The sequence below is a fragment of the Amblyraja radiata genome, chromosome 8, assembly GCF_010909765.2.
Source record: "Amblyraja radiata isolate CabotCenter1 chromosome 8, sAmbRad1.1.pri, whole genome shotgun sequence".
NCBI lineage: Eukaryota > Metazoa > Chordata > Chondrichthyes > Rajiformes > Rajidae > Amblyraja > Amblyraja radiata.
Genome location: NC_045963.1, coordinates 67,254,283 through 67,280,234, shown reverse-complemented (window position 1 = coordinate 67,280,234; position 25,952 = coordinate 67,254,283). Strand labels below are relative to the sequence as shown.

Sequence of the window (25,952 nt, the reverse complement as noted above, 5' to 3'; positions counted from 1 at the left end):
TCGGCTTGTACTCGCTAGAATTTAGAAGATTGAGGGGGGATCTTATAGAAACTTACAAAATTCTTAAGGGGTTGGACAGGCTAGATGCAGGAAGATTGTTCCCGATGTTGGGGAAGTCCAGAACAAGGGGTCACAGTTCAAGGATAAGGGGGAAATCTTTTAGGATCAAGATGAGAAAAACATTTTTCACACAGAGAGCGGTGAATCTCTGGTATTCTTTGCCACAGAAGGTAGTTGAGGCCAGTTCATTGGCTATATTTAAGAGGGAGTTAGATGTGGCCCTTGTGGCTAAAGGTATCAGGGGGTATGGAGAGAAGGCAGGTACAGGATACTGAGTTGGATGATCAGCCATGATCATATTGAATGGCGGTGCAAGCACGAAGGGCCGAATGGCCTCCTCCTGCACCTATTTTCTATGTTTCTATGTTTCATTGTGACTTGTCACATGACAATAAAAGAATCTCAATCAGGAAGGGCTAGCGATGTGAAGTTGTTGAATTCAATACTAAATCTCCGGTAAGACCAGCAATGTTCATATTTACTTCAGATTTCCAGCATCTGCACTTTGATTTTCAAGGGAAGGCATGGCCAAGTTACTCCGTTTGCTAAAGGTACTAGAGTATTTAGTTTAGTTCAGCTTAGAGGTACAGTGTAGAAACAGGCCCTTCGGCCCCCCGAGTCCACACCGACCAGTGATCCCTGCACACTAAAGGGCCTGCCCCCTGTACGAGCTAATTCATGAGTTTCCCCGATTCGAACTCGGAGAATTACGGTAATAGCCGCTCGTCGGTACTCGGGGCTCTCGTGGACATTTTTCAACATGTTGAAAAATCTTCACGAGTCTTCACGTGCTTACCGCGTTTCCCGAGTATCTGCCTTTAGCGTTACGAGCCGCTAAGAGACGTCCCGATCGCCGACGTACCCGCTACGTACATTCTACGTGCTTACCACGAGTTTGTTTTTTTTTAATTCTGGAGAGCTCTTGAATTACCTCGTACAGTGGGACAGGCCCTTAACACTATCCTACACACTAGGGACAAATTACAGATTTACCGCAGCCAATTAACCTACAAAACTGCACATCTTTGGAGTGTGAGAGGAAACCGGGGCTCCCGGAGAAAGCCCACACAGGTCACATGGAGAACGTACAAACTTCGTACAGACAGCACCCGTAGTCAGGATCGAACCTGGGTCTCGGGCGCTGTAATGCAGCAACTCCACCGCTGCGTCACAGTACCGGCCGTATTCTTCATACAAAAGAAAATCTCAGTTGTTCTGACAATGAATGATAATGTTAGTACCTGCAGTCTGAGAGTTGCCTTCAGAACAATCCCCGCACCTGCTCCGTATCTGAGTCGAGGTCGATGTCATAGAAGCAAGGCCGAGTGGGTAGTCCTGGCATGGTGCTCATCTGCAAGGACCAAAGAGAATACATCAAGAGACATAACATTCACTACAGAGGCTTGTGGTGCCGCCTAGGGCTTGCACCAGTCAGTGTTCAAAATGCATCTGTGTTTAACTCTGGAGCAAAGACCTGCTCAATGATATTCTGTGCATAGGAAGCAGGCTGAAATTGGCTATTCTACCCGGTTCTCTCAAAGCAACTCCGTTATAGTTCAACCATTAAACTGCTTCCTTACTGTAACTTTCAATGCTTTTTCTTCATGACCTCAAAATAATAGGTGACAGAATTCATCAGCTAATTTGAAGGATTATTAGCTTCGTGATTAGTGGGTGGCACAGTGGTAGAGTGGTTGCTTTACAGCGCCAGAGACCCGCGTTCAATCCTGACTATGGGTGCTGTCTACACCTCCTCCCCGTGACCTGCGTGGGTTTTCTCCGGGTGCCCTGGTTTCCTTCAGTTCACACTTCGTTGGGAAGAAGTAGGAAACCGGAGCACTCAGTTGTAGATGACACAGTCACAAGACGAGCATGCAAACTCCCCACAGACAGTGCCTAGAGTAGTGAGTCAGCAGCTCTACTAACTGCAGGGCTGCCAACTCTCATGCATTAAGCATAAGAATCACGCATTTCGCCAAATTCTCACAGTGATCACAAATTTCTCACGCTCTGTCGTGAGAAATTCTGTGGTCAACGAAAATTTAAAAACTCATATCAACTGCATAGGCCGCGGGTGTTGGAGAGCCGGGGTTGAGCGAGGGATGGAAGCAGAAGCAGCGGCGGGATCAGATGCGGACGGGGAGCCGGGGCTGGCGAGTGTTTGCTGGGCTGGCGTGTCACTCGCTGCAGCTCCAGCCATGGAGCAGCCTCAGTGCAAGAGTCCTGGGCCGTCCGAGGCGTTGGAAGCGTTGCGCCGCTGCCATGAGAGTCTCTGTGCCGAATTCGCCCAGGTGACCGGCATGGATCAGGCTGCAGCTCGGTGCATCCTGAACGACAACCAGTGGCTGCTGGAAATAAGTACCAAAGATTACCGCATTAGATAAGCACCTGTGGACTTGAACGTCTAGGTTAAGTCTAGGGGGTCAGATGTGGGGCTTTATGTGTGGGCCAGATATATTGTCAGTGCAGAAGGGCTAGGAGCAAGGCCAAGTGTGCAGCCAGAGTCAAGGTCTGGAATAGTACCAGGAGTGCAGTGAGACCCAGGTTGGCCAACATGGGCCAAGTGTTTGATTATAATCTGATTTCCTGCACCTGTTGATCAGAGCCTGGCTCAACTGTGGAATGTAATTAGGAATGTAATTTACCCTAACCTTATTCATAGCTAATCCAATTTAAAGCATAAACATTGCATTCAAGTGTAAGTTAAAAGACTTGGTACAGTATGCACCAGATTGCACAATTTCAAGCTGAAAAATGTAAAAGCTCCATACCAAAAGCTCCCACACCCCCCCCCCCGCTCGGTCGCTATGCTCCCTCGGGCTTGGTCTTTCACAATTTCTCACTCCAAACTCTCACCCAATGTTGGCAGCACTGTAACTGAGTTACTGCCATCACAATACGTCAGAACGCGGAAGTTAAGACATCTCCATGGTCCAGTAAAAAGATCAAATGTTTACATTCATAAAAGGCAGCCCCGAAACATTGCCTATTCCTTCGTTCCATAGATGCTGCCTCACCCGCTGAGTTTCTCCAGCATTTTTGTCTACCAACAAGTATTCATGCATTTTGACCACTAATCTACAGCATTGAGGCATCTGCCAATGTACTGAAACACGCTTTGAGTCTATTCACAGAATCGCAACTGTTGAAAGTTGTTTGTTTCAGTTCTTCTGCATAATATGAGATAATATCGCACTGAAACAAGTCAATATTGTGAAGCTCGTAGAGGGAAGTGTACTTTACATCCCATCTTCATTATAAAATTAGAAAGCATAAAATTACACCGAGTAGCAATGGGAAAAGCCTGATGTTAGATGCATCTCCCCTGATCACAGGCCTCTTATTTTGATGGCCGGCCAAAAGTCTGGCAATTTTACAAATAACCTTGGCTGGCCTTTCATTCCCATGCCCAAAGGAACATTCAGTTTCAAAAGTGTCTGGGACAGACTATTCAGTTCTTCGGGTCGACTCCAACACCGCGACAGCCCAAGACAGATCTCCCCTTCACCCCATTTACACCGACTGTATACCGGTTGTGACAGGTTCTGTTCCCAAGAACTGTTTGTCAGTCGGAATTGAAGAAGTATGTGGTGGAGGATCACGGAAACACCAGTGACGGGATAGCAAGCAGGTGCGGGATGAGTGGCCACAGTGCTCGGCGCTCCCCCTGGATCATTGAGCTGGGGGTGAGAGGCCCTGTGGAAATGCTCCATCCCACACAGCAGAAAATGCCTGCAGCCCCACAATAGCCAGTATACTCATTCCACCGATCTCCCAAACGCTTGCTTGTATGTACAAAGTGGATAAAAGTTGGGTGTTTGTAATCCAGGGAGGACCTCTACACTGAGCTGAGCTACTCTAACACTGTGTTTTACTCTAGATGCCAGCATCCATAGTTCCTTGTGTGGCCACACTGTTGGATCGGGACTAGGCACAAGAAACTGCCAGATGCTGGCATCTTGAGCAAAAATCAAAGTGCTGCAGGTCAGGCAGCATCTGAGAATGGACAGGCAATGCTTTGGGTCATAATACTTCATCAGTCTGAAGGGTCGCAACATCGTTTGTCCATTCCCTCCACAGATGCTGCCTGATCTGTTGAGTTCTTCCAGCATTCTTTTTTTTTACTCTAGGAACCGTACATATAATCATGTAACCGGTATTGAGGTAGAAATCTCTTCATTTAGCTAATGGTTACTATCCTAAGGCAAATACCATTTGGGATAATGGAATGGGAGAACATAGACAACATTAACTAAAAGGATAGAGACAAATCGTCAGAATCAAATGAGACGATAATAATTGACCAGCAAATTTAATTCACTTCAGATCCTCATGTCCTTTCTTACAGCAACACAACTGTGATTTGGTTTTCAAGAACCAAGTTTTGTTTTTGTTTTCCAGATTGAGAGAGACTGCGATAAATTGATTCAGATTCAGATTCAACTTTAATTGTCATTGTCCGTGTACAGTAGACAACAAAATGCATTTAGCATCTCCCTGGAAGAGCGACATAGCATATGATTTGAATAAATATTTACATTAGCATATATACAGACATAGTGTTTTTCCTGTGGGAGGAGTGTCCGGGGGGGGGGGGGGGGGGGTGATTGGCAGTCACCGAGGTACGTTGTTGAGTAGAGTGACAGCCGCCGGGAAGAAGCTGTTCCAGGACCTGCTGGTCCGGCAACGGAGAGACCTGTAGCGCCTCCCGGATGGTAGGAGGGTAAACAGTCCATGGTTGGGGTGAGAGCAGTCCTTGGCGATGCTGAGCGCCCTCCGCAGACAACGCTTGCTTTGGACAGACTCAATGGAGGGGAGCGAGGAACCGGTGATGCGTTGGGCAATTTTCACCACCCTCTGCAATGCCTTCCGGTCGGAGACAGAGCAGTTGCCATACCATACTGTGATACAGTTGGTAAGGATGCTCTCGATGGTGCAGCGGTAGAGGTTCACCAGGATCTGAGGAGACAGATGGACCTTCTTCAGTCTCCTCAGGAAGAAGAGACGCTGGTGAGCCTTCTTGATCAGAATTGAGGTATTGTGGGTCCAAGAGAGGTCATCGGAGATGTTAACACCCAGGAACCTGAAGCTAGAAACACGTTCCACCTCCGTCCCGTTAATGTGGATGGGGGTGTGCATGCCGCCCCTGGACTTCCTGAAGTCTACAATGAGCTCCTTGGTCTTCTTGGAGTTAAGGGCCAGGTTGTTGTCAGCGCACCATGCTGCTAAGTGCTGGACCTCCTCCCTGTAGGCCGACTCATCGTTGTTGCTGATGAGGCCAATCACCGTTGTATCATCTGCATACTTGATGATGGTGTTAGTACCATGTACAGGTGTGCAGTCATAGGTGAAGAGGGAGTAGAGGAGGGGGCTCAGCACACAGCCCTGTGGAACGCCGGTGTTCAGGGTGAGGGTTGAAGAGGTGTGCTTGTCTAACCTAACAGACTGGGGTCTGTTGGTTAGAAAGTCCAGTATCCAGTTGCAGAGGGAGGGATCGAAGCCCAGGTTACCGAGTTTGGTGATCAGTTTAGATGGTATAATGGTGTTGAATGCTGAGCTGTAATCGATGAACAGCATTCTTACGTAAATTGAAGTGATCCCACTCTGTATGGGAGGGTTGCTGAGCAGAGGACAGTCTTGTGCAGTTTTGTCCACAGTGCACACAGAGCTCAGTGGGCGGCACAGTGGTGCAAGGGTAGAGTTGTTGCCTTACACAGACAGAGATCTTGGTTCGATCCTCAATACGGGCGCTGTCTGTACGGAGTTTTATGTTCTCCCCGTGTCCTGCGTGGGTTTTCTCCAGGAGCTCCGGTTTCCTCCCACACTCGTGCAGGTTTTGCGTTAATTAGCTACGGCAAAATTGTAAATGATCTGTAGTGTGTGTAGGATAGTGTTAGCGTGCGGGGATCGCTGGTCGGCGTGCACTCATTTCCATGCTGCATCTTTGCAGCTAAAAACTAAAACTCAGACAGGCTTGCTGCACCACTACTCTGTCTGCATGCTAAGTAGTGAGATGCATAAAAACCTCAGCATAAATCAGACATCCAGTAAGACTGGTGGCACCCAACTGAGCAATGACTCACAGAATCTAATAAAGCTCAGACAGTTACGAGCCCATGAGGGGAAAAGGTACAAGGACCATGAAGTCCAAAGAATTTTTACAACGAAACAAAATAAATGAAACCAATATTTTGTGCAATGGCGCTTTTATTGTCGTGTGTGCGCGTGCAGTAAAAGTATTTTCTTACAGTCCAGTAGAGTATTGTCATACCAAAGCACATACCCAATTAGCAAATTGTACGGAAATAGTCCACTGATCCCGAGTGCATGAGCCGCCATGTTTTGGCGCCATTATCAGAGTCCAATCCGCGCTCTAGGTATTATGAGTGGTGCCCGTTACAGGCGAGCCCCAGGCTACTGCAGGCCTCCAGCTATCACCTTTCCTTGGACACACGGGTCGACCTCCGAACCGATGTCCATCTCCTGTACATATGGGACCAGCTCAAGAGGTTAACTTGGCTGGCATGGAAGAGCTGGGTCAAAGGGCCTGTTTCTGTGCTGTATAACTATAATTCATCCAACCTACTTGACTACTGATGGATGCCATTGTGTTTAGTTTAGTTTATAGATACAGTGGAACCAGGCCCTTTGGCCCACCGAGTCTGCACTGACCAGTGATCACCCGATACGCTATCCTACACACCAAGGACAATTTACAAATTTTACAGAAATCAATCAACTACAAACCAGAATGTCTTTGGAATGTGGGAGGAAACCGGAGCACTCGGAGAAAACCCATGCGTTCCCCGAGAGAACATGCAAACTCCGTACAGAGAGCACCTGTAGTCGGGATTACATAGAAACACAGAAAATGGGTGCAGGAGGCCATTTGGCCCTTTGAGCCAGCACCGCCATTCATTGTGATCATGGCTGATCGTCCCCTATCAATAACCCGTGCCTGCCTTCTCCCCATATCCCTTGACTCCACTAGCCCCTAGAGCTCTATCTAATGCGGCGACTCTACCACTGTGCCACCCCATATAATGTTTAAAAGTGGCATAACATTTTAAGCCATTCAGTTTATCAACAACAAAAAACAATCGGCAAACTAAGTAGTCAAAAAGAATGACGTGATTGACTGGCATGAAATGTCCATTTCTAAATACCAACCTACCTAGTCTTGAAAAACACATATTTTCAAAAAGCAAACCATCTCAAAGTCTGCATTTTCTGGAAACTATTGTGAATATTGTTGATTATTTTGCCAATTCAGCTTAGTTATTTCAGATGAATAAAATTAAGATGCAAAACAATGTAAATGGGGTTTTAGCTTCCACTAAAATGAAAGACTCCAAAATCAAAGCCAATGTGTATCATCCTAAAATACGAAAATTACTTCCAGGTTCTAAGTGACTAATATTGCCACAAGGGCAGCACAGTGGCACCGTTTGTAGAGCTGCTACCTCATTTACCTAAAGACCTGGGTTTGATCCTGACCTCGGGTGCTGTCTGTGGGGAGTTGGCACGTTCTCCGTGTGACTGCATGGATTTCTTCTCGTATCCTCCCACATCCTAAATATCCGCAGGGTTTGTAGGCTAATTGGCCTCTTGTAAGCAAGGAGTGGATGAGAAAGTGGGATTCCAAATTAGGTTTGGTCTATTGTTATCACAGGTAATGACGTACATACTCTGTTTTGCATGCTGTCCAAACAGATCAGATGTACCATACATATATGCAACCAGTTCAAACAATATACTGTACAGAGCAATTTATAGAGAGAGAATAAAGGAGAAGATACAGAGTGCAGAATATAGTTTTCAGCATTGTAGAGTATTAGTTCCACAGACAAAATCCAATGTCCTCAAAGGTCATAAGTAATAGGAGCAGAATTAAGCCATTCGGCCCATCAAGTCTACCTTGCCATTCAATCATGGCTGATCTATCCCTCCCTCCTAAAGGGGCTGTCCCACTGCACGAGCTAATTCAAGAGTTCTCCCGAGTTTCGCCCGATTCGAACTCGGAGAATTACAGTAATAGCCGCTCGTAGGTACTCGGGGCTCTCATGGACATTTTTCAACATGTTGAAAAATCTTCACGAGCTTACCGCGTTTCCCGAGTACCTGCCGTTAGCGTTACGAGCCGCTAAGAGACGTCCCCGAGCTCCGACGTACCTGCTACGTACATTCTACGTGCTTACCACAAATTTGTTTTGTTTTTTTAAACTCGGGAGAGCTCTTGAATTACCTCGTACAGTGGGACAGGCCCTTAACCACACTCTCCTGCCTTCTCCCCATAACCCCATACTAATCAAGAATCTATCTATCTCTGCTTGAAAAATATCCATTGACTTGGCCTCCACAGCCTTCTGTAGCAAAGAACTCCACAGATTCACCGCCTTCTGACTAAAGAAATTCATTCTCATCTCCTTCCTAAAGGAATGTCCTTTAATTCTGAGGCTATGACCTAGTCCTAGACTCTCCGACTAGTGGAAACATCCTCTCCACATCCACTCTATCCAAGCCTTTCACTATTCTGTACGTTTCAATCAGATCTCCCCTCATTCTTCTAAACTCCAGCGAATACAGGCCCAGTGCTGTCAAGCGGTCATCATAAGTTAACCCGCTCATTCATTCCTGGTATCATTCTTGTAACCTCCTCTGGACCTTCTCCAGAGCCAGCACATCCTTCCTCAGATCTGGGGCCCAAGACTGCTCACATGGGATAGAGGTGATAGATGGACGGTGGTGCTTGGTTGGTTGAAGGGCCTGTTTTCCATGCTATATCTTTAAACCAAACTAAAAGATGATGCTATCCTGCAGACATACTGCGAACTGTTATATCCTGCATTAATTTTCAATAAGCTAAGTTTCTCCGGAGATATGAGATGGAAGCACTAATGCATCTTTCATGAGGCTGCTTTCTTTCTCGCACAGCAAGCACGGCTTTGGGCTTGAACTCTGCTTGGTAGTTGGTAAAATGAGTAGTCCCACTCTCATCAGAGGCCTGGCTTCCCATTAGACCCACCCCTACGATCAGGTGAGGCCTACTGGGCACCCAGTGAGACTGCAGGTAGTCCCACCGACTCAAGCTCAAATCTGTATTCTGATGCTGTCTGTGGGGAGTTTGCAAGTTCCTCCCTTGACTACATGAGTTTCCAGAAGGTTCTCCGGTGCCCTCCCACCCTCCAAGTGGCTTCTCCGAGAAGAGTGGCTGGTGGGAGCATTGGGAGGAGGGCACAGTTTTATGGTGAGAAGAGAAAGATTTAATAGAAACTGAAGGAGCATTTTTCCCCCACACACAAAGGGTGGTAGGAAAATGGAACGAACTGCCAGAGGAGGGTGTTGAGGCAGATACAATAATAACACACAGACTGGTACATAAAAGACACTTGGACAGGCACATGGATAGGAAAGGTTTAGAAGGATGTGTGCCAAACATAACCAAATAGCATAGGTGGGGCATCTTGGTCACATGGATAAGTTGGGCAAAAGAGAAGTCTGTTGAAGGGTCTCAACCCGAAACGTCACCTATTCCCTTTCTCCCGAGATGCTGCCTGACCCACTGAGTTACTCCAGCATTTTGTGTATACCTTCGGTGTAAACCAGCATCTGCAGTTCCTTCTTATATCTTTCCTAGAAAGGTATCAGTGTGTCTCCATAATTCAAAGCTTTACAGTTCTTGCTGCCAGGCACAAAGTAAGGATACAGCACCTAGAATTGGGTCACAGTTCCTACTTCAACTTGTTCAATGGCCGAGGGACTGAATGAGGTAATCCCTGCCCTAAATTGTCATATGTACTGGATTCAATTTCACAACTGGATGCAGTTGGGTTGGCTCTCACATATTCGATGGCTTATAGTTAAGCGTCAAAGCATAAGATGTAAACAAAAAGACGCTTTTCAGTCACCCCACTCTTCCAAATGAGTTCTGTTCTCCTGTAGCCTTGCGTGTAACAACAGATAGTTTCAGCAAAGCCTCGAGGTCATGCCCGAGTTAGAGAAGGAAGCGGGTTATCAAATGTCCTGCCCTGCATGTGACTGCAATTGTGAGCAAATTCACTTTACTGAAATTCCTCGCCAGATCAGTTTTGTAAGCATGTGACAAAACAAGTGGTGTGTGTGTGAGATGCAAGGCTCTCCAACTAAAGATGCGAACACGATCGTAAAGATAACGAACATGGTTTATTGCATTAAATTACGTCCAACTATTTTAGGCAGAACAAAGTCAGTGTCTTCACTCCTGACCACAACGAGCGTTGGACATACTCCTGTCTGCACACGAATAGCCATAACTACAAAAGGACACAAAGTGCTGGAGTAACTCAGTGGCTCAGGCAGCAACTCTGGAAGACATGGATGGGTGATGTTTCGAGTCGGTACCCTTCTTCAAACTGGTTCTTCTTCAACATGCTTTGTGTCCAAACCCAAGCCTCTCTCCTAATCTCCATCCCGCACATCACTTGTTTGCCCTTCTGCCCTCAGGAAAGCAGTACAGATCCATCAAATCACACACCACAAGATTAACGAGCAGTTTCTAGCCTAAGGCCATCACCACTCTGAACTCTGCACTGAACACCACCCCTCCTCCCCCATAGCCAATATTTTGTACTGCCACAACACTATACTGTGAAATATTGCACATTCTGACTTGACAACTTTTTTCTTGCCGTTTTTGTTGTTTCCATTGTCGTTATTATTTATCCGATACGTTGGAGCAGTGCGCCTGAAATTTTGTTGTATGTATTTACAATGACAATAAAGTCTTTTTAAATTATTATTATTATTAATACCACGACGCTTCTATTACAGACAGTTCCACATCTAATGTTGGTGGGTTTCTCGTCTACCTCATCATTATCACTATCAATTATTAATATTAAACATTATCAATTCCAATGCTCTGCTCACCTTGAACCTTTTTTAAACTGGAGGTGGTTCAAATCCTAATTCCAATTATCCTGTTGACCAAATCCCCTCATTTTCAGCAACCAACACCAGGTCTCAGTGCAGCAATCTTGATCTTAAAACTCTCATCTTTACTTTCAAATCCCTGTCACCTTCCAAAAATCAACGACAATCAGTTTTATTCGTCACATAAAGTGCAAGTGAAATGAATTTGTCAGCAGCGGTACAATGAGAAAGAACACAAAAAAACACACTAAAAATTTAACACAAACATCCACCACAGCATTCATCACTGTGGTGGAAGGCACAAAAATTGGCCAGTCCTCCTCCATTTTTCCCCGTGGTCGGGACCTCAACCCTCCGCAGTCGTCGCTCCACGCCGAGAGTCCACGCTGTGTAGTCGGGGGGTCTAATCTTTTTATGTGTGGGGGGTGGTGGGGGGGGAAGGGGGAAACTGCTTTTTCAAGTCCCTACCTGGTCGGAGAGGCTGCCTTCCTCCGAGCAGCACCTTCGACCTGTACTCGCGGCCTACCAGCGGGTCCTGGAGCGACGTTTCCTGAGGGGACCTGGCCAGAACCTCGGCTTTGGCGGCGGCACAGCGCTGGAGCGCTATTGCGGAGCGGGCGATGCCTTTCCTGGGTCGCCGCGCTGAAACTCCAGTATGCTGGGACCGCCGATGAAAACATTGTGGAGCCGCGGTTCTGTGGAGCGGCCAGCTGCGGCGCTGAACTTTACAACCGAGATCGCCAGTGTGTGGAGCTCCGTCAAACGCGGTCTGTTGGCTTGGAAGCCGCGGTCTCCGGTAAGAAGGCGGCCATTCCTGGCACCCCAAGCCGCTGAGGGTTCTCCCGACGCCGGAGCACCATCACCCGGCGAGAACATCGGGCGCCGTGGCGGTGACTGTGGAGGCCTCAATAGGCCCGACTCTGGGTGGACAAGAGGATGGGGACTGGACTTTGTGCCTTCCCCCACAGTGGTTCCCACTGTGGGGGGATGTTTTTGTGTTTTGGTGTTGAACTTCTTGAATGCTATGTTGTATTTTTATTAGTGTGCTGCAAGGACATCTGTTTCCCCTGAATAAGGGGATTAATAAAGTAAATCTAAAGCTCTCTGGAATCATGTATCTTCACCTCTTAGCCTCTAATGCATCTCGATTTCCGTAGCTTTATTGTTGGCATTCACACCATCAGCTCCCCACAACCCAAGATGCTCCTTTAAATTTGCCTCTTTGGCCAGGTTTATTTCCAATAATCTCAGTGCCTCAAAAATCAGTTCGATAATGTTTCGAGGTACAGTGAAAAGCTTTTGTTGCGTGCCAACCAGTCGGCTGAAAGACAATACATGATTACAATCGAGCCATCCACAGTGTACGGATACATGCTAAAGGAAATAACGTGAATAACGTATATAGTGCAAGATAAAGTCCAGTAAAGTATGATCAAAGATAATCCAAGGGTTTCCAATGAGATAGATAGTAGCTCAGGACTGCTCTCTAGCTGGTGAGAGGACAGTTCAGTTACCTGATAACAGCTGGGAAGAAACTGTCCCTGAATCTGCATGTGTGCATTTTCACACTTCTGTACCTCTTGCCTGATGCTGCAATTTTGCACCAAGTCCTGCACCAATACACATGCTCACCTGTGCAGGCATAAATGTCCTTAATGTTACAAACCTACACATCTTTGGAGTGTGGGAGGAAACCGGATCACCCAGAGAAAACGCACGCAGGTCACGGGGTGAACGTACAGACAGCATCCGTAGTCAGGGTTGAACCCGGGTGTCTGGCGCTGTAAGGCAGCAACTCTCCCGCCCTTGTGTGACACTCCAAAGACGTACAGATTTGAAGGTTAATTGGCTTGGTATAATTGTAAATTGTCCCTCGTGTGTGTAGGATAGTGTTAGTGTGCAGATATCGATGGTATGCATGGACTCGGTGGGCCGAGGGGCCCGTTTCCACGCTGTATCTCTAGACTAAATCAGGCATCTTTACTCAATGGTTGACTTCACAAGAACTCATGGCATATCTCCTTTAGCGAGTTACAGCAAAACCCAAATCAAATTCAATGCCTGTCTATGTTATTCCTTTTGAGAGGCAGAAAGAGGGAATCAGTCTTCAGTGACTTAGGAGGCACTTAAGATGCAGCAGAGAAGGCCACCAAGCCTTTCAGCTCAGTTTAGATGTCTCAAATGTGAGCGTTGTAGGAAACTGAGTGGGAAAATGATGGAATATGTAACACAAACGCAGGCATACAGGGAGTCGTTCGCATCATGTGTGCTGATAATGGTGTCATTTGATATTACATTCAACGTTATTTTACAATTCATCATTCTAAGGATATTGCTTATGTCCCATTTGCTTACTGAACCAAAATCTTTGGGTCATTTGATCAGCTTGCATGCTCATCACTAACGAGACCGAAGATTGCTGTGGAAGAATATACTGTGTGCATTTAGCAAGGCATTGCAGCCCTGCAAAAACCAGCTGATCACACGGAAATCTACACAAGCTCCTCTCTCCACAGCAACTGCAGGCTTTTTTTTGTGGGTAAAATTACTTTGCAAAGCTCACAGGATAAATCTAGTGAGTTCCCAAAGACCGTTCCACAAGATCCCTCCCGTCAAAATCCTTGCAACCTGAGAGGAGGATATGGGATGTTCACATTCTCACCAAACATCAGTGCAGCGTCATCAGCCCACACGCTAGATCGAGGCAAAGTTTTTAAAAAAGGGTGGCGTTTAATCTATCAGGCTTGTGTAAACATCTAGAAAGGTCTGATGGAGGGTCTCGACCCGAAACGTCAGCTATTCCTTTTCTCCAGAGATGCTGCCTGACCCGCTGAGTTGCTCCAGCATTTTGTGTCGATCTAGAAAGTGAATCATACCCCTTCGCTCAGTCCACAACTGCACAGTGGAGTGACTGAAGAAGGGTCTTGACCTGAAATATCATCTGTCCATTCCTTCCGGAGATGCTGCCTGACCCACCGAGGTCCTCTGGCACTTTATGTTTTGTACAGCTACACAGCTTCTTCACTCAAATTATATATCTAATTCCTTTCCGGAAGTCAACTTCCACCTTGCTTACAGGCAGGTCATTCAAAATCAGACTTTTATGTTAAAGTGCTTCAGTTCCTTCATCTGGTTCTTTTGCTGACTATCTGAAAAGGGTGTTCTCTGATTATCAACCTATTGACAATGAAATTATTTTTTTCCCTATTTACCTAATCAATATGTCTTAATTTTAACCAACTTTATTTACATAACCAAGTGGTGCTCGGAGAAGGATATCGCACCTCTTATGGCATCACCCTTAAACACAAAATGTAATATCCATGGCATCTAGAAAATGGCCTGTGAGGAGAAAATTGTTTGCAGAAAGGCTGACTGATCTTGCATCTATATATAAACATGCCATCCTGTGCTTTCCAAACCCTTGGCCCAAGTCCAGCAGCAAATTACCTTCAAAGATACTCACATACCGGAGTCCATTTGGCCCCTCAAGCCTACTCTGTCACTCAATAAGATAATGGCTGATCTGTCCTTGGCTTGCACTTCACTTTCTTGCCATTCTTCATTATCTTTGCTTCTCCGACAGTCAAAAGATCTGTCCCAGCTGTAAATAGATTCAATCCTGTGGCTTTTACTGATAGGGAGAGAATCCCAACCATTCACAACATTCAGTAAGATAAATTCTCCTCATTTTAAATGCTCTGAAATTGTGGCTCCCTAGATGTAGATTTCCCTCTTGAAGTGAAACATCTGCTCAGCATACACCCAGCCAAGCCAAATCTGAATCTTGAATATTTCAGTAAGGTCACCTCGCATTCTCTTAAACTCTCAATTATAGGACCAACCTTTCCTCATACAATGATCCCCTTATCCCGGCAATCAATCCCTTCTCTCAACACCCTCCAATGCAAGTATCTTTCTTCCTGCCTGCAAGCTGACAGCCAGGAGTATTTGGAAAGTTTTTTTTTTAAAGCAGCTGCTGAAAACATGAAATCAAACAAAAAGTGCTGGAAACACTCACCAGGTCAGGCAGCAACTGCGGAAAGAGAAATTTTCGGGTGAATATTATCTTTCATTCATTTGTTCTACATCACCATCTATATCTCTTGTTTCCTTTCCTCTGATTCTTAGTCGGAGGAAGAATCACAACCTGAAGATTTGGCTATCTCTGCCTTAAAAATATCCACTGACCTGGGCTTCACAGCCCACAGATTAACTACCCTTTAACTAAAGTAGTTACTCCCCCCCTCCCCCAACCCTCATTTCTAAAAGAGCACCCTTGAATTCTGAGACTACGACCTCTGGACCTAGACTCTCCCACCAGTGGAAACATCCTTTCCACATCCACTCTATCTATGCCTTTCACTATTCTGTAAGTTTCAATGAGGTCCCCTTCAACCTTCTAAACGTCAGCGTGTAGAGGCCCAGTGCTGTCAAACGCTCATCATATGCTAACTCACTTATTCCAGGAATAATTCTTGTAAACCTCCTCTGGGCCAGCACATCCTTCCTCAGATATTGGGCCCAAATTTGCTCACAGACTGCAAATGCAGCCTGACCAGCGCCTTATAGAGCCTCAGCATTACGTCTCTGTTTTTGTATTGCAGTCCTCTTGATATAAATGCTAGCATTGAATTTGCCTTCCTTATAATCGATCTGACTTGCAAATTAACTTTTTGGGAATCCTGCACCAGCTCTCTCAAGTCCCTTTGCATCTCCAATTTCTGGATTCTCTCTCCATTTCGAAAATAATCTACGCCTTTATTCTTATTACCAAAATGCATTACTCCGCACTTTGCTATACTGAATTTCATCTGCCACTTCTCTGCCCACTCTCTTAACCTGTCCAAGTCCTTCTGCAGAGTCCTTGCTTCTGGTTTAGTCTGGCACGTTGCAACCTCTTCCATGTTGAATACTACAATTTCTGGTAACATTTCTGGTACATTTCTCTGTATCATTGATCTGAATGGCCGTTTCTGCTTTGGGATACCCATTTATGATACTGGCCTGGTTTTTCTCATTCCATCAGCATATTCTGACTGGCTGGACAAACCTCACAACCCTGCACTTACACCCCTTTGTATTACAATTTTCTAACATCCATGAAGCCATTGACCACTCCTTATCCCCACTGCAGCAATGGCCTTACCTGACCATAAGTATTCCCTCTGTCCAATTCATCATTACAACTCCCCCCCCCACCACCCTCTCCGCAACCTAAAACTAACTTGGGGGTGGCACAGTGGCGCAGCGGTAGAGTTGCTGACTTTCAGGTCGGTCTGAACAGGGAAAACGAGCAAACTCCGTACAGACAGCACCTGTAGTCTTTCAGTCTGAAGAAGGGTCTCGACCCCAAATTTCACCTATTCCTTTTCTTCATGGATACTGCCTGACTCGCCGAGTTACTCCAGCATTCTGTGTCTATCTTTTGAAATGGAGTTGCTTTGCGACCGATAACACTATACCGATAACAAATACTCGGGTTTCAATTCACCGTTAACACCAACTCACACAAGCCATTCAAAAAATGACGGCGATCTGATTTGGCATCTCTGTGTTGTGTTCGACACACAAATACAAACCATCAAACAATCAACTACTCAACACCTGTTTCTCCTTAAATAATAAACGTGACCACTTGGGAAAATACTGGTGAACCTTCACATGCAGCATTGACACAAGAGCCCACCAAATCCCCAGTCTATCCAAATGTTAAAAAAAAGCCCAGTCAGAATACCAGACTTGACAGATATCCATAAGATGGTCCCCAAATACCCTGGAGCTCAGAAAGAGATTCAAAAGTGGAAGAAGGAGCTTACACTAATAAACATACATCCACAACTGCAGATGTCCCAATGCACTTCACAGCTAATTAAGTACTCTCTAAAGAGCATTTGGTGTTTTAAATCAGGAAGCTGACCAGCCATGTTAACAGAGCAAGTCCCACAAAGAGTGATGTAATAGTGTTAGATATGGAGTTATAGTTACAGAGTGCAGGAGGAGGCCATTCGGCCCTTTGAGCCAGCACCGCCATTCATTGTGATCATGGCTGATCGTCCCCAATCAATAATCCGTGCCTGCCTTCTCCCCATATCCCCTAGAGCTCTATCTAACTCTCTCTTAAATCCATCCAGTGATTTGGCCTCCACTGGCAGGGAATTCCATAAATTCACAACTCTTTTATTCTCACCCCAGTCTTAAATGGCCTCCCTTTTATTCTAAGACTGTGGCCCCTGGTTCTGGTCTCGCCCAACATTGGGAACAATTTTCCTGCATCTAGCCTGTCCAGTCCTTTTATCATTTTATATGTTTCTATAAGATTGCCTCTCATCCTTCTAAACAAGCCTAGCCTTTTCAATCTTTCCTCATATGACAGTCCTGACATCCCAGGGATCAATCTCGTGAACTGACTCAATCACGAGGATGTCCTTCCTCAAATTAGGAGACCAAAACTGTACACAATATTCCAGATGCGATCTTACCAGAGCCCTATACAGCTGCAGAAGAGTTGGACACTGTAACATTACTTAAAGTACGGTCTTACCAACAACGTGTACAGCTCGTTGTACTAATGATGTGCTAATGTTTGTACACAATATCCTTCCCAATGAAGGCAAGCATGCCAAACGCTTTCTTCACCGTATTGTCCATGTGAATCGAAGATAGATACAAAAAGCTGGAGTAACTCAGTGGGACAGGCAGCATCTCTGGGAATGGACCCTGGTCTCAACCTGAAACATCAACCATTCCTTCTCTCCAGAGATGCTGCCTTTCCCGGTGAGTTACTCCAGCTTTTTGTGTGTATTTTCGAATTAAACATGCATCTGCAGTTCTTCCCTACATATTTTGTCCATGTGATTCTCCACTTTTAAGGAACCATGCACCTGTACTCCCTGATCTCTGTTCGGGCTCCGGGGTCTCTACCATATACCGTTCAAGTCCTGCCCTGATTTGACATATTAAAGTGCGCACCACATACTCGTCAGAATTGAAATCCATCCAATGTTAATTAACTACATTGTCATTAATGATAAAGATCTCGAAGGATAGATGGGAAAAGTATCTGATGAACACACATAATTGTTCTATTAATGCAAGACATAATTTAATTCAATTCAAATTATTACATAGACTATATTATTCAAAAACGAGGTTGAATAAATTTTATCCAAACGTCTCTCCCAGATGCGATAAATGTTTGTTTCAAAATGCTAATATAACACATTCATTTGTAGGATGTACAAAGTTGAATACATTTTGGAGCGATATATTTGATATATTTACAAAGCTTTTCAAGTCCACAATAGAACCTAAAACGGAATGGATTATATTTGGAATAATAGTAGAAGATATCAATTTAAATAAAGACCAAAACGTTTTTTTAAATTATGGGTCAATAATTGGAAAGCAATTGATACTTAAATTTTGGAAAAATACAACCATACCAACTGTTAAAATGTGGATTAGGAATATGATGGACATAGCACGCCTTGAAGAAATGAGACTCCGACTAATAGATAAATATGATCAATTCTCCTTTCATCGACTTTTTGGAATCATGTGATACTGCGGTACCATAAGGATTGCTGATTTCAGTTCACGCGGATAGATCTACATCTCCGAATAAAGATTTGAAAATTTCTCTTTTAAGGGGCCTTCTCTCCTATTTCTACTTTCCACTTTTTCTTTTTTGTATATACACACTTCACGTTTTTCTACTCTCTACCATCTATTTTTCCACTCTTTCCCCTTTCTATTGTTTACATTTTCTTGTCTTGCTTACTTCCTCCTCAAAACATAAAACTAGAGGTTGTACATAGAATGGATCACGGTATGACATAGTTGGCACCTAAAATTAGGTTCCACTGTACTGTTTTGTACTGTATTAACTTCTAATAAAATAAACAAAACAAAAAAAAAACAAAAACAAAAAAAAAACTACATTGTCATCCAAAATAATTCATGCAGATAACAAAAGCAGCGGACCCAGCACCGACCCCTGTGTCACAGACCTCCTATAATAAAAACAAACCCTCTGCAACTCCCCCTTTGACTCCTTCCTCCAAGCCAATTTTATATCCAATTGGTTAGTTCACCTTGGCTTCCATGTGATAGAACTTTCCTGACCAGCCTACTATGTGGAACCATATCAAAGACCTTGCTGAAGTTCCATATAACCATATAACAATTACAGCACGGAAACAGGCCATCTCGGCCCTACAAGTCCGTGCCGAACAACTTTTTTCCCTTAGTCCCACCTGCCTGCACTCATACCATAACCCTCCATTCCCTTCTCATCCATATGCCTATCCAATTTATTTTTAAATGATACCAACGAACCTGCCGCCACCACTTCCACTGGAAGCTCATTCCACACCGCTACCACTCTCTGAGTAAAGTTCGTATAGACAATGCCCACTGCCCTGCCCTCATCAATTTCCCTTCAAAAAAATATAACTAGTGAGATACGACTTCATATGTACAAAGCCACGCTGACTATCCATAATCAATAGACAATAGGTGCAGCTGTAGGCCATTCGAGCCAGCACCGTTTTTATTATAGGAGGTCTGTGTGATCAATGTGATCATGGCTGATCATCCCCAATTAGTACCCCATTCCTGCCTTCTCCCCATATCCCATATCTTTAAGAGCCCTATCTAGCTCTCTCTTGAAAGTATCCAGAGAACCGGCCTCCACCGTCCTCTGAGGCAGAGAATTCCACAGACTCACCATTCTCTGTGAGAAAAAGTGTTTCCTCGTCTCCGTTCTAAATGGCTTAACCCTTATTCTTAAACTGTGGCCCCTGGTTCTGGACTCTCCCAACATCGGGAACATATTTCCTGCCTCTAGCATGTCCAAACCCTTAACAATCTTATATGTTTTAATAAGATCCCTCTCATCCTTCTAAACTCCATAGTGTACAAGCCCAGCCGCTCCATTCTCTCAGCATATGACAGTCCCGCCATCCCGGTAATTAACCTTGTAACTCCCTCAATAGCAAGAATGGCCATCCTCAAATTAGGGGACCAAAACTGCATACAATACTCCAGGTGTGGTCTCATTAGGGCCCTGTACAACTGCGGAAGGACCTCTGCTCCAATACTCGACTCCTCTTGTTATCAAGGCCAACATGCCATTCACCTTCTTCACTGCCTGCTGTACCTGCATGCTTACTTTCATAGACTGATGAACAAGGACCCCCAGATCCCATTGTACTTCCCCTTTTCCCAACTTGACGCTATTTAGATAGTAATCTGCCTTCTTGTTTTTGATACCAAAGTGGATAACCTCACATTTATCCACATTAAACTTCATCTGCCATGCATCTGCCCACTCCCCGAACCTGTCCAAGTCACCCTGCATTCTCAAGCATCCTCCTCACAGTTCACACTGCCACCCAGCTTTGTATCATCTGCAAATTTGTTAATGTTACTTTGAATCCCTTCATCCAAATCATTGATGTTTATTGTAAAAAGCTGCGGTCCCAGCACCGAGCCTTGCGGTACCCCACTAGTCACTGCCTGCCTTTCTGAAAGGGACCCGTTAATCCCTACTCTTTGTTTCCTGTCTGCCAACCAATTTTCTATCCATGTCAGCATTCTACCCCTAATACCACGTGCCTTAATTTTGCCCGCTAATCTCCTATGTGGGACCTTATCAAATGCTTTCTGAAAGTCCAGGTACACTACATCCACTGGCTCTCCCTTTCCAAGTTACATCCTCAAAAAATTCCAGAAGATTAGTCAAGCATGATTTCCCCTTCATAAATCCATGTTGACTCGGACCGATCCTGTTACTGCTATCCAATTGTGCGGCTATTTCATCTTTTATAATTGACTCCAGCATCTTCCCCACCACTGATGTCAGGCTAACTGGTGAAATAATTCCCTGTTTTTTCTCTCCCGCCTTTCTTCAAAAATGGGATAATATTAGCTACCCTCCAATCCACAGGAACTGATCCTGAGTCTATGGAACATTGGAAAATTATCACCAATGCATCCACAATTTCTTGAGCCACTTCCTTAAGTATCCTGGGATGCAGTCTCATCAGTCTACCCAACACCATTTCCTGCCTGGGTACACACAATTGCTGGGGAAACTCAGCGGGTGCAGCAGCATCTATGGAGCGAAGGAAATAGGCAACGTTTCGGGCCGAAACCCTTCTTCAGACTGATGGGGGGTGGGGAAAGAAAGAAGGAAAAGGGGAGGAGGAGGAGGAGCCCGAGGGCGGGCGGATGGGAGGGTGGGAGGAGACAGCTAGAGGGTTAAGGAAGGGGAGGAGACAGCACGGGCTAGCCAAATTGGGAGAATTCAATGTTATTGCCATAAGGACGCAAGGACCCCAGACGGAATATGAGGTGCTGTTCCTCCAATTTCCGCTGTTGCTCACTCTGGCAATGGAGGAGACCCAGGACAGAGAGGTCGGATTGGGAATGGGTGGGGGAGTTGAAGTGCTGAGCCACCGGGAGGTCAGGTAGGTTATTGCGGACTGAGCGGAGGTGTTCGGCGAAACGATCGCCCAACCTACGCTTGGTCTCACCGATGTAAATCAGCTGACATCTAGAGCAGCGGATGCAGTAGATGAGGTTGGAGGAGATACAGGTGAACCTTTGTCGCACCTGGAACGACTACATTAACATTGAATTCTCCCAATTTGGCTAGCCCGTGCTGTCTCCTCCCCTTCCTTAACCCTCTAGCTGTCTCCTCCCACCCTCCCATCCGCCCGCCCTCGGGCTCCTCCTCCTCCTCCCCTTTTCCTTCTTTCTTTCCCCACCCCCCATCAGTCTGAAGAAGGGTTTCGGCCCGAAACGTCGCCTATTTCCTTCGCTCCATAGATGCTGCTGCACCCGCTGAGTTTCCCCAGCAATTGTGTGTACCTTCGATATTCCAGCATCTGCAGTTCCCTTTTGAACACCATTTCCTGCCTGATGTGGATTTCCTACCGTTCCTCCGTCACCCCAGATCCTCTGGCCACTACTATATCAGGAAGATTGTTTGTGTCCTCCTTAGTGAAGACGGATCCAAAGTACCTGTTCAACTCATCTGCCATTTTCTTGTTCCCCATAATAAATTCACTTTTTTCGGTCTTCAAATGTCCAACTTTGGTCTTAACTAATGTTTTCCTCTTCGCATACCTAAAGAAGCTTTTACTATCCTCCTTTATATTCTTGGCTAGCTTACCTTGGTACCTCATCTTTTCTCCCCGTATTGTCTTTTTAGTTATCTTCTGTTGCTCTTTAAACATTACCCAAACTTCTTGCTTCCCGCTCATCTTTGCTACGTTGTACTTCTTCTCTTTTATTTTTATGCTGTCCCTGACTTCCCTTGTCAGCCACTGTCGCCCCTTACTCCCCTTGGAATCTTTCTTCCTCCTAGGAATGAACTTATCCTGCACTTTCTGTATTCTTCCTAGAAATGCCTGCCATTGTTGTTCCACTGTCATCTCCGCTAGAGTATCTTTCCAGTCAACTTTGGCCGGCTCCTCCCTCATGGCCCCATAGTCCCCTTTATTCAACTGTAACACTGACACCTCCGATCTACCCTTCTCACTCTCCAATTGTAGATTAAACCTGACCATATTATGGTCACTACCTCCTAATAGCTCATTAACCTCAAGTTCCTTTATCAAATCCAGTTCATTACATAACACTAAATCCAGAATTGCCTTCTCTCTGGTAGGCTTCAATACAAGCTGCTCTAAGAATCCATCACGGAGGCATTCTACAAAGTCCCTTTCTTGGGCTCCAGTACCAACCTGGTTTTCCCAGTCTACCTGCATGTCGAAATCTCCCATAACAACCACAGTCCAAATGTCGGTAATTCCGGACCTGAAGAATCCCTTCTGACAACTTTCCCGCCATTGATGTCAGGCTCATCAGCTTGTGGTTCCCTGTCTTGTTCTTGCTGCCCTTCTTTAACAATGGTTAAACATTAGCCACCCTCCAGTTCAAGGAACTTCCCCTCTGGCAAAATATGATACAAATATATCTGCAAGGACTACCGCAATTTTCTCTCTTGCTTCCCACAAGGTGCAAGGATGCACTTGGTCAGGCCCTGGAGATTTATTCGCCTTAAAGCACTTTGCAGCCACCAACACTTCCTTTCTGGTAATGTGTATATGATAATAGGACATGTCCTTAGTTCTGCCTTGCCGCGACAGTTGAGTTCTGAAGAAAACTCTCATTTTAGAAAATCGTGCTATAAAAATACATATCGTCAATGGTGAAACGGGGGTTATAGGCAGGGCCGGATTTAGATGAAGAGAGGCCCTAAGCTGTTCCACTTGTGAGCCCCCCCCCCAATCCCCCACCCCCACGACTAGCGGAAGATGGTCCACCAGATTGACACCGATTTGCAGCCGAGCGCGGCCAATGAGATAAGGGGCTGGAAAGCTGCGCTTTATTTATATATATATTTATTGCCACTGCTAGTGTCGAGTTATTGGCTTAAAACACTATTATTCTGAAATGGAGGGCAAGGAAAATTACTGAAGGGTTGTTTAGAGTCTTATAACTTATAGGGGCCGAGAGTTTCCGATTCATAATAACAATGTTTCCCCCGTGTAGGATTTTCAGAAATACAGGTATTTTTAATAGTTGATTTTTGTGCAACAAGCTAAAAATCAAGGCTGTAGGTTTCATTGTTAAATAGGGTGTAGTTGAACAAGCATCAAGAGCAGTGACACAAAATGCTGGAGTATCCCAGTAGGTCGGGCAGCATCTCTGGAGAACATGGATAGGTGACATTTCAGGTTGGGACCCTTTCTCAGCACCACCTATCCATGTTCTCCAGAGATGTTGCTTGACCCGAGTAATTCCTACACTTTCTGTACACTTCGTAAACCAGCATTTGCAGTTCCTTGTTTCTACATCAATGGAAGTGATTGCTTGTCAGTTTAAATGGCCTCCTTGAGTAAAACTGACACTGTTTTCTTGAGAGAAAATTAATGTCTGCAGGGAGGATGCATGGAATCAAATTCCCCTTGTTCCGCCAATCGTTCTCTCCCATTATCTTCACTACCTGGACTAATTTGTTTTCTATGTCAAAAAGACTTGGATCAAAAATGTCCTCTTTCCACAGATGCTGCCTGACCTGTTGAGTGTTTCCACCATTTTATGTTTCTGTTTCAAATTTACAGCAACCGCAGTCTGACATTCATTTGGTGCTTGACCCTGTACACTGGGTCTCCATACCCTGAACTTGGACTCTGGTAACAAAAGTTCACAAATTATAGGAGTGGAATCAGGCCATTCGGCCCATCCAGTCTACTCCGCCATTCAATCATGGCTGATCTCTGCCTCCTAATCCCATTTTCCTGCCTTCTCCTAACCCTTGACACCCATTCTAATTAAGAATTTATCTATCTCTGCCTTAAAAAATATCCACTGACTTGTCCTCCAGTCCTCTGTGGCAATGAGTTCCACAGATTAACTACCCTCCGACTAAAGAAGTTCCTCCTCACCTCCTTTCTAAAAGAGCGCCCTTTAATCCTGAGACTATGACCTCTGGTCCTAGACTCTCCCACCAATGGAAATATCCTTTCCAAATCCACTCTGTTTATGCCTTTAATTATTCTGTAAGTTTTAATGAGGTCCCCCCTCAACCTAAACTCCAGCAAGTAGAGGCCCAGTGCTATCAAACGATCATTATATGCAAACCTACTAATTCCTGGAATCATTCCTGTAAACCTCCTCTGGACCTTCCTCAGAGCCAGCAAATCCTTCCTCAGATATGGGGCCCAGATTTGCTCACAGCACTCCAAATGCGGCCTGACCAGCGCCTCATGGAGACTCAGCATTGCATCTCTGTTCCGTGAACTGAGAACTGCCCAAGACCATGAACCTGAGGAGCTGCAAATGAATGAATTGCAGGTTAATGTCAGATCAGTGATGGCCAAGAAAAGTAGCATTTTAAAGGAGAAAGGTCTATGCCATAAAACCGGCACTAATATTAAACTTTATCTTCCCAAAATTGAATTGTTTCATTGCACATTCACCTGACCAATGCAGCTGCCTTCATGACTGCTGGTAATTCAGGCCTAAACAATACCATCTGCAGGTCATTATGTTCTTATTTAATGGGGAATACAGGATACCAATCATAAAAATAACACAATTAGGACATCTGACAGATTGTTTTAGCAAGCTTTACTGTCTTTATGGCGAGTTTTTGGTTGCTCGCCACTTAAATTGTAAATCTAATTGCTTCTGTCCTTGTGAAATACGTGACATACATACTATTGAGCACGTACACGAGCCACTCGTTGCAGACACTGGGAGCACGGTACAATACCTCACCGTGCAAGCTTTTCTCATGCTGCAGAGAAAACATTACTCACTGTCATGTACTGCAGACTCCAAAAGTGGCACATGTTTTTGTTTTTAAATACCAAGACTGCTCAGGAGTTGTTTCGCTGATTCACATTCAAGTTAACACTTCAAATGCCAAAACCTGCTCCTCCAGACCCGAAACGTCACCCATTCCTCCTCTCCAGAGATGCTGCCTGTCCCGCTGAGTTACTCCAGCTTTTTGTGTCTATCTCCCGTTCATACGATAATTTTCCTCCTCTCCCTCTGGCCTTTCCCACCCCAATCATTTTAAATCCCTACCTCTAGTAATCCTTCCACCTGCCATTCCCACTAACTCGATTAAAAATCAATGCAATCTTGAAGCAAGCCTTTCCTTGACCCGTAGTAGCCTCTTAATCATCCCCAATCTTAATTTAATAACCTTTCTTTTTTTTTAAATCTCATGTCAGTCTTCATTCTGAATGTTGAAGATGAAAAGGCTGCTTCTTTCATTGAAAATGTTGGTCTTTGTTTCCTTTGTTCATAGCTCAGAAATATTCTCCCCATTATCACAACCAGCATTTAAGTTTAATCTACATGGAATCAAGGTTTTAGTTTAGTTTTGTATCACGTGAAAAGCTTTTTGTTGCGTGCTAACTGGTCAGCGGGAAGACAATACATGATTACAATCA

The 25,952-nt window shown here is 45.0% G+C and overlaps 1 protein-coding gene across 1 annotated transcript in view; it reads right to left on the bottom strand.

Moving 5' to 3' along the window:
* The window catches only part of mthfd1l (methylenetetrahydrofolate dehydrogenase (NADP+ dependent) 1 like), a 189,319-nt gene that overhangs the window by 4,801 nt on the left and 158,566 nt on the right, over positions 1 to 25,952 (bottom strand). The window contains exon 27 of the mRNA XM_033026140.1: positions 1,302 to 1,411. Within this exon, the coding sequence (XP_032882031.1) occupies positions 1,322 to 1,411 (90 nt within the window). The 3' untranslated portion in view covers positions 1,302 to 1,321. The remainder of the gene's footprint in view (positions 1 to 1,301; positions 1,412 to 25,952) is intronic.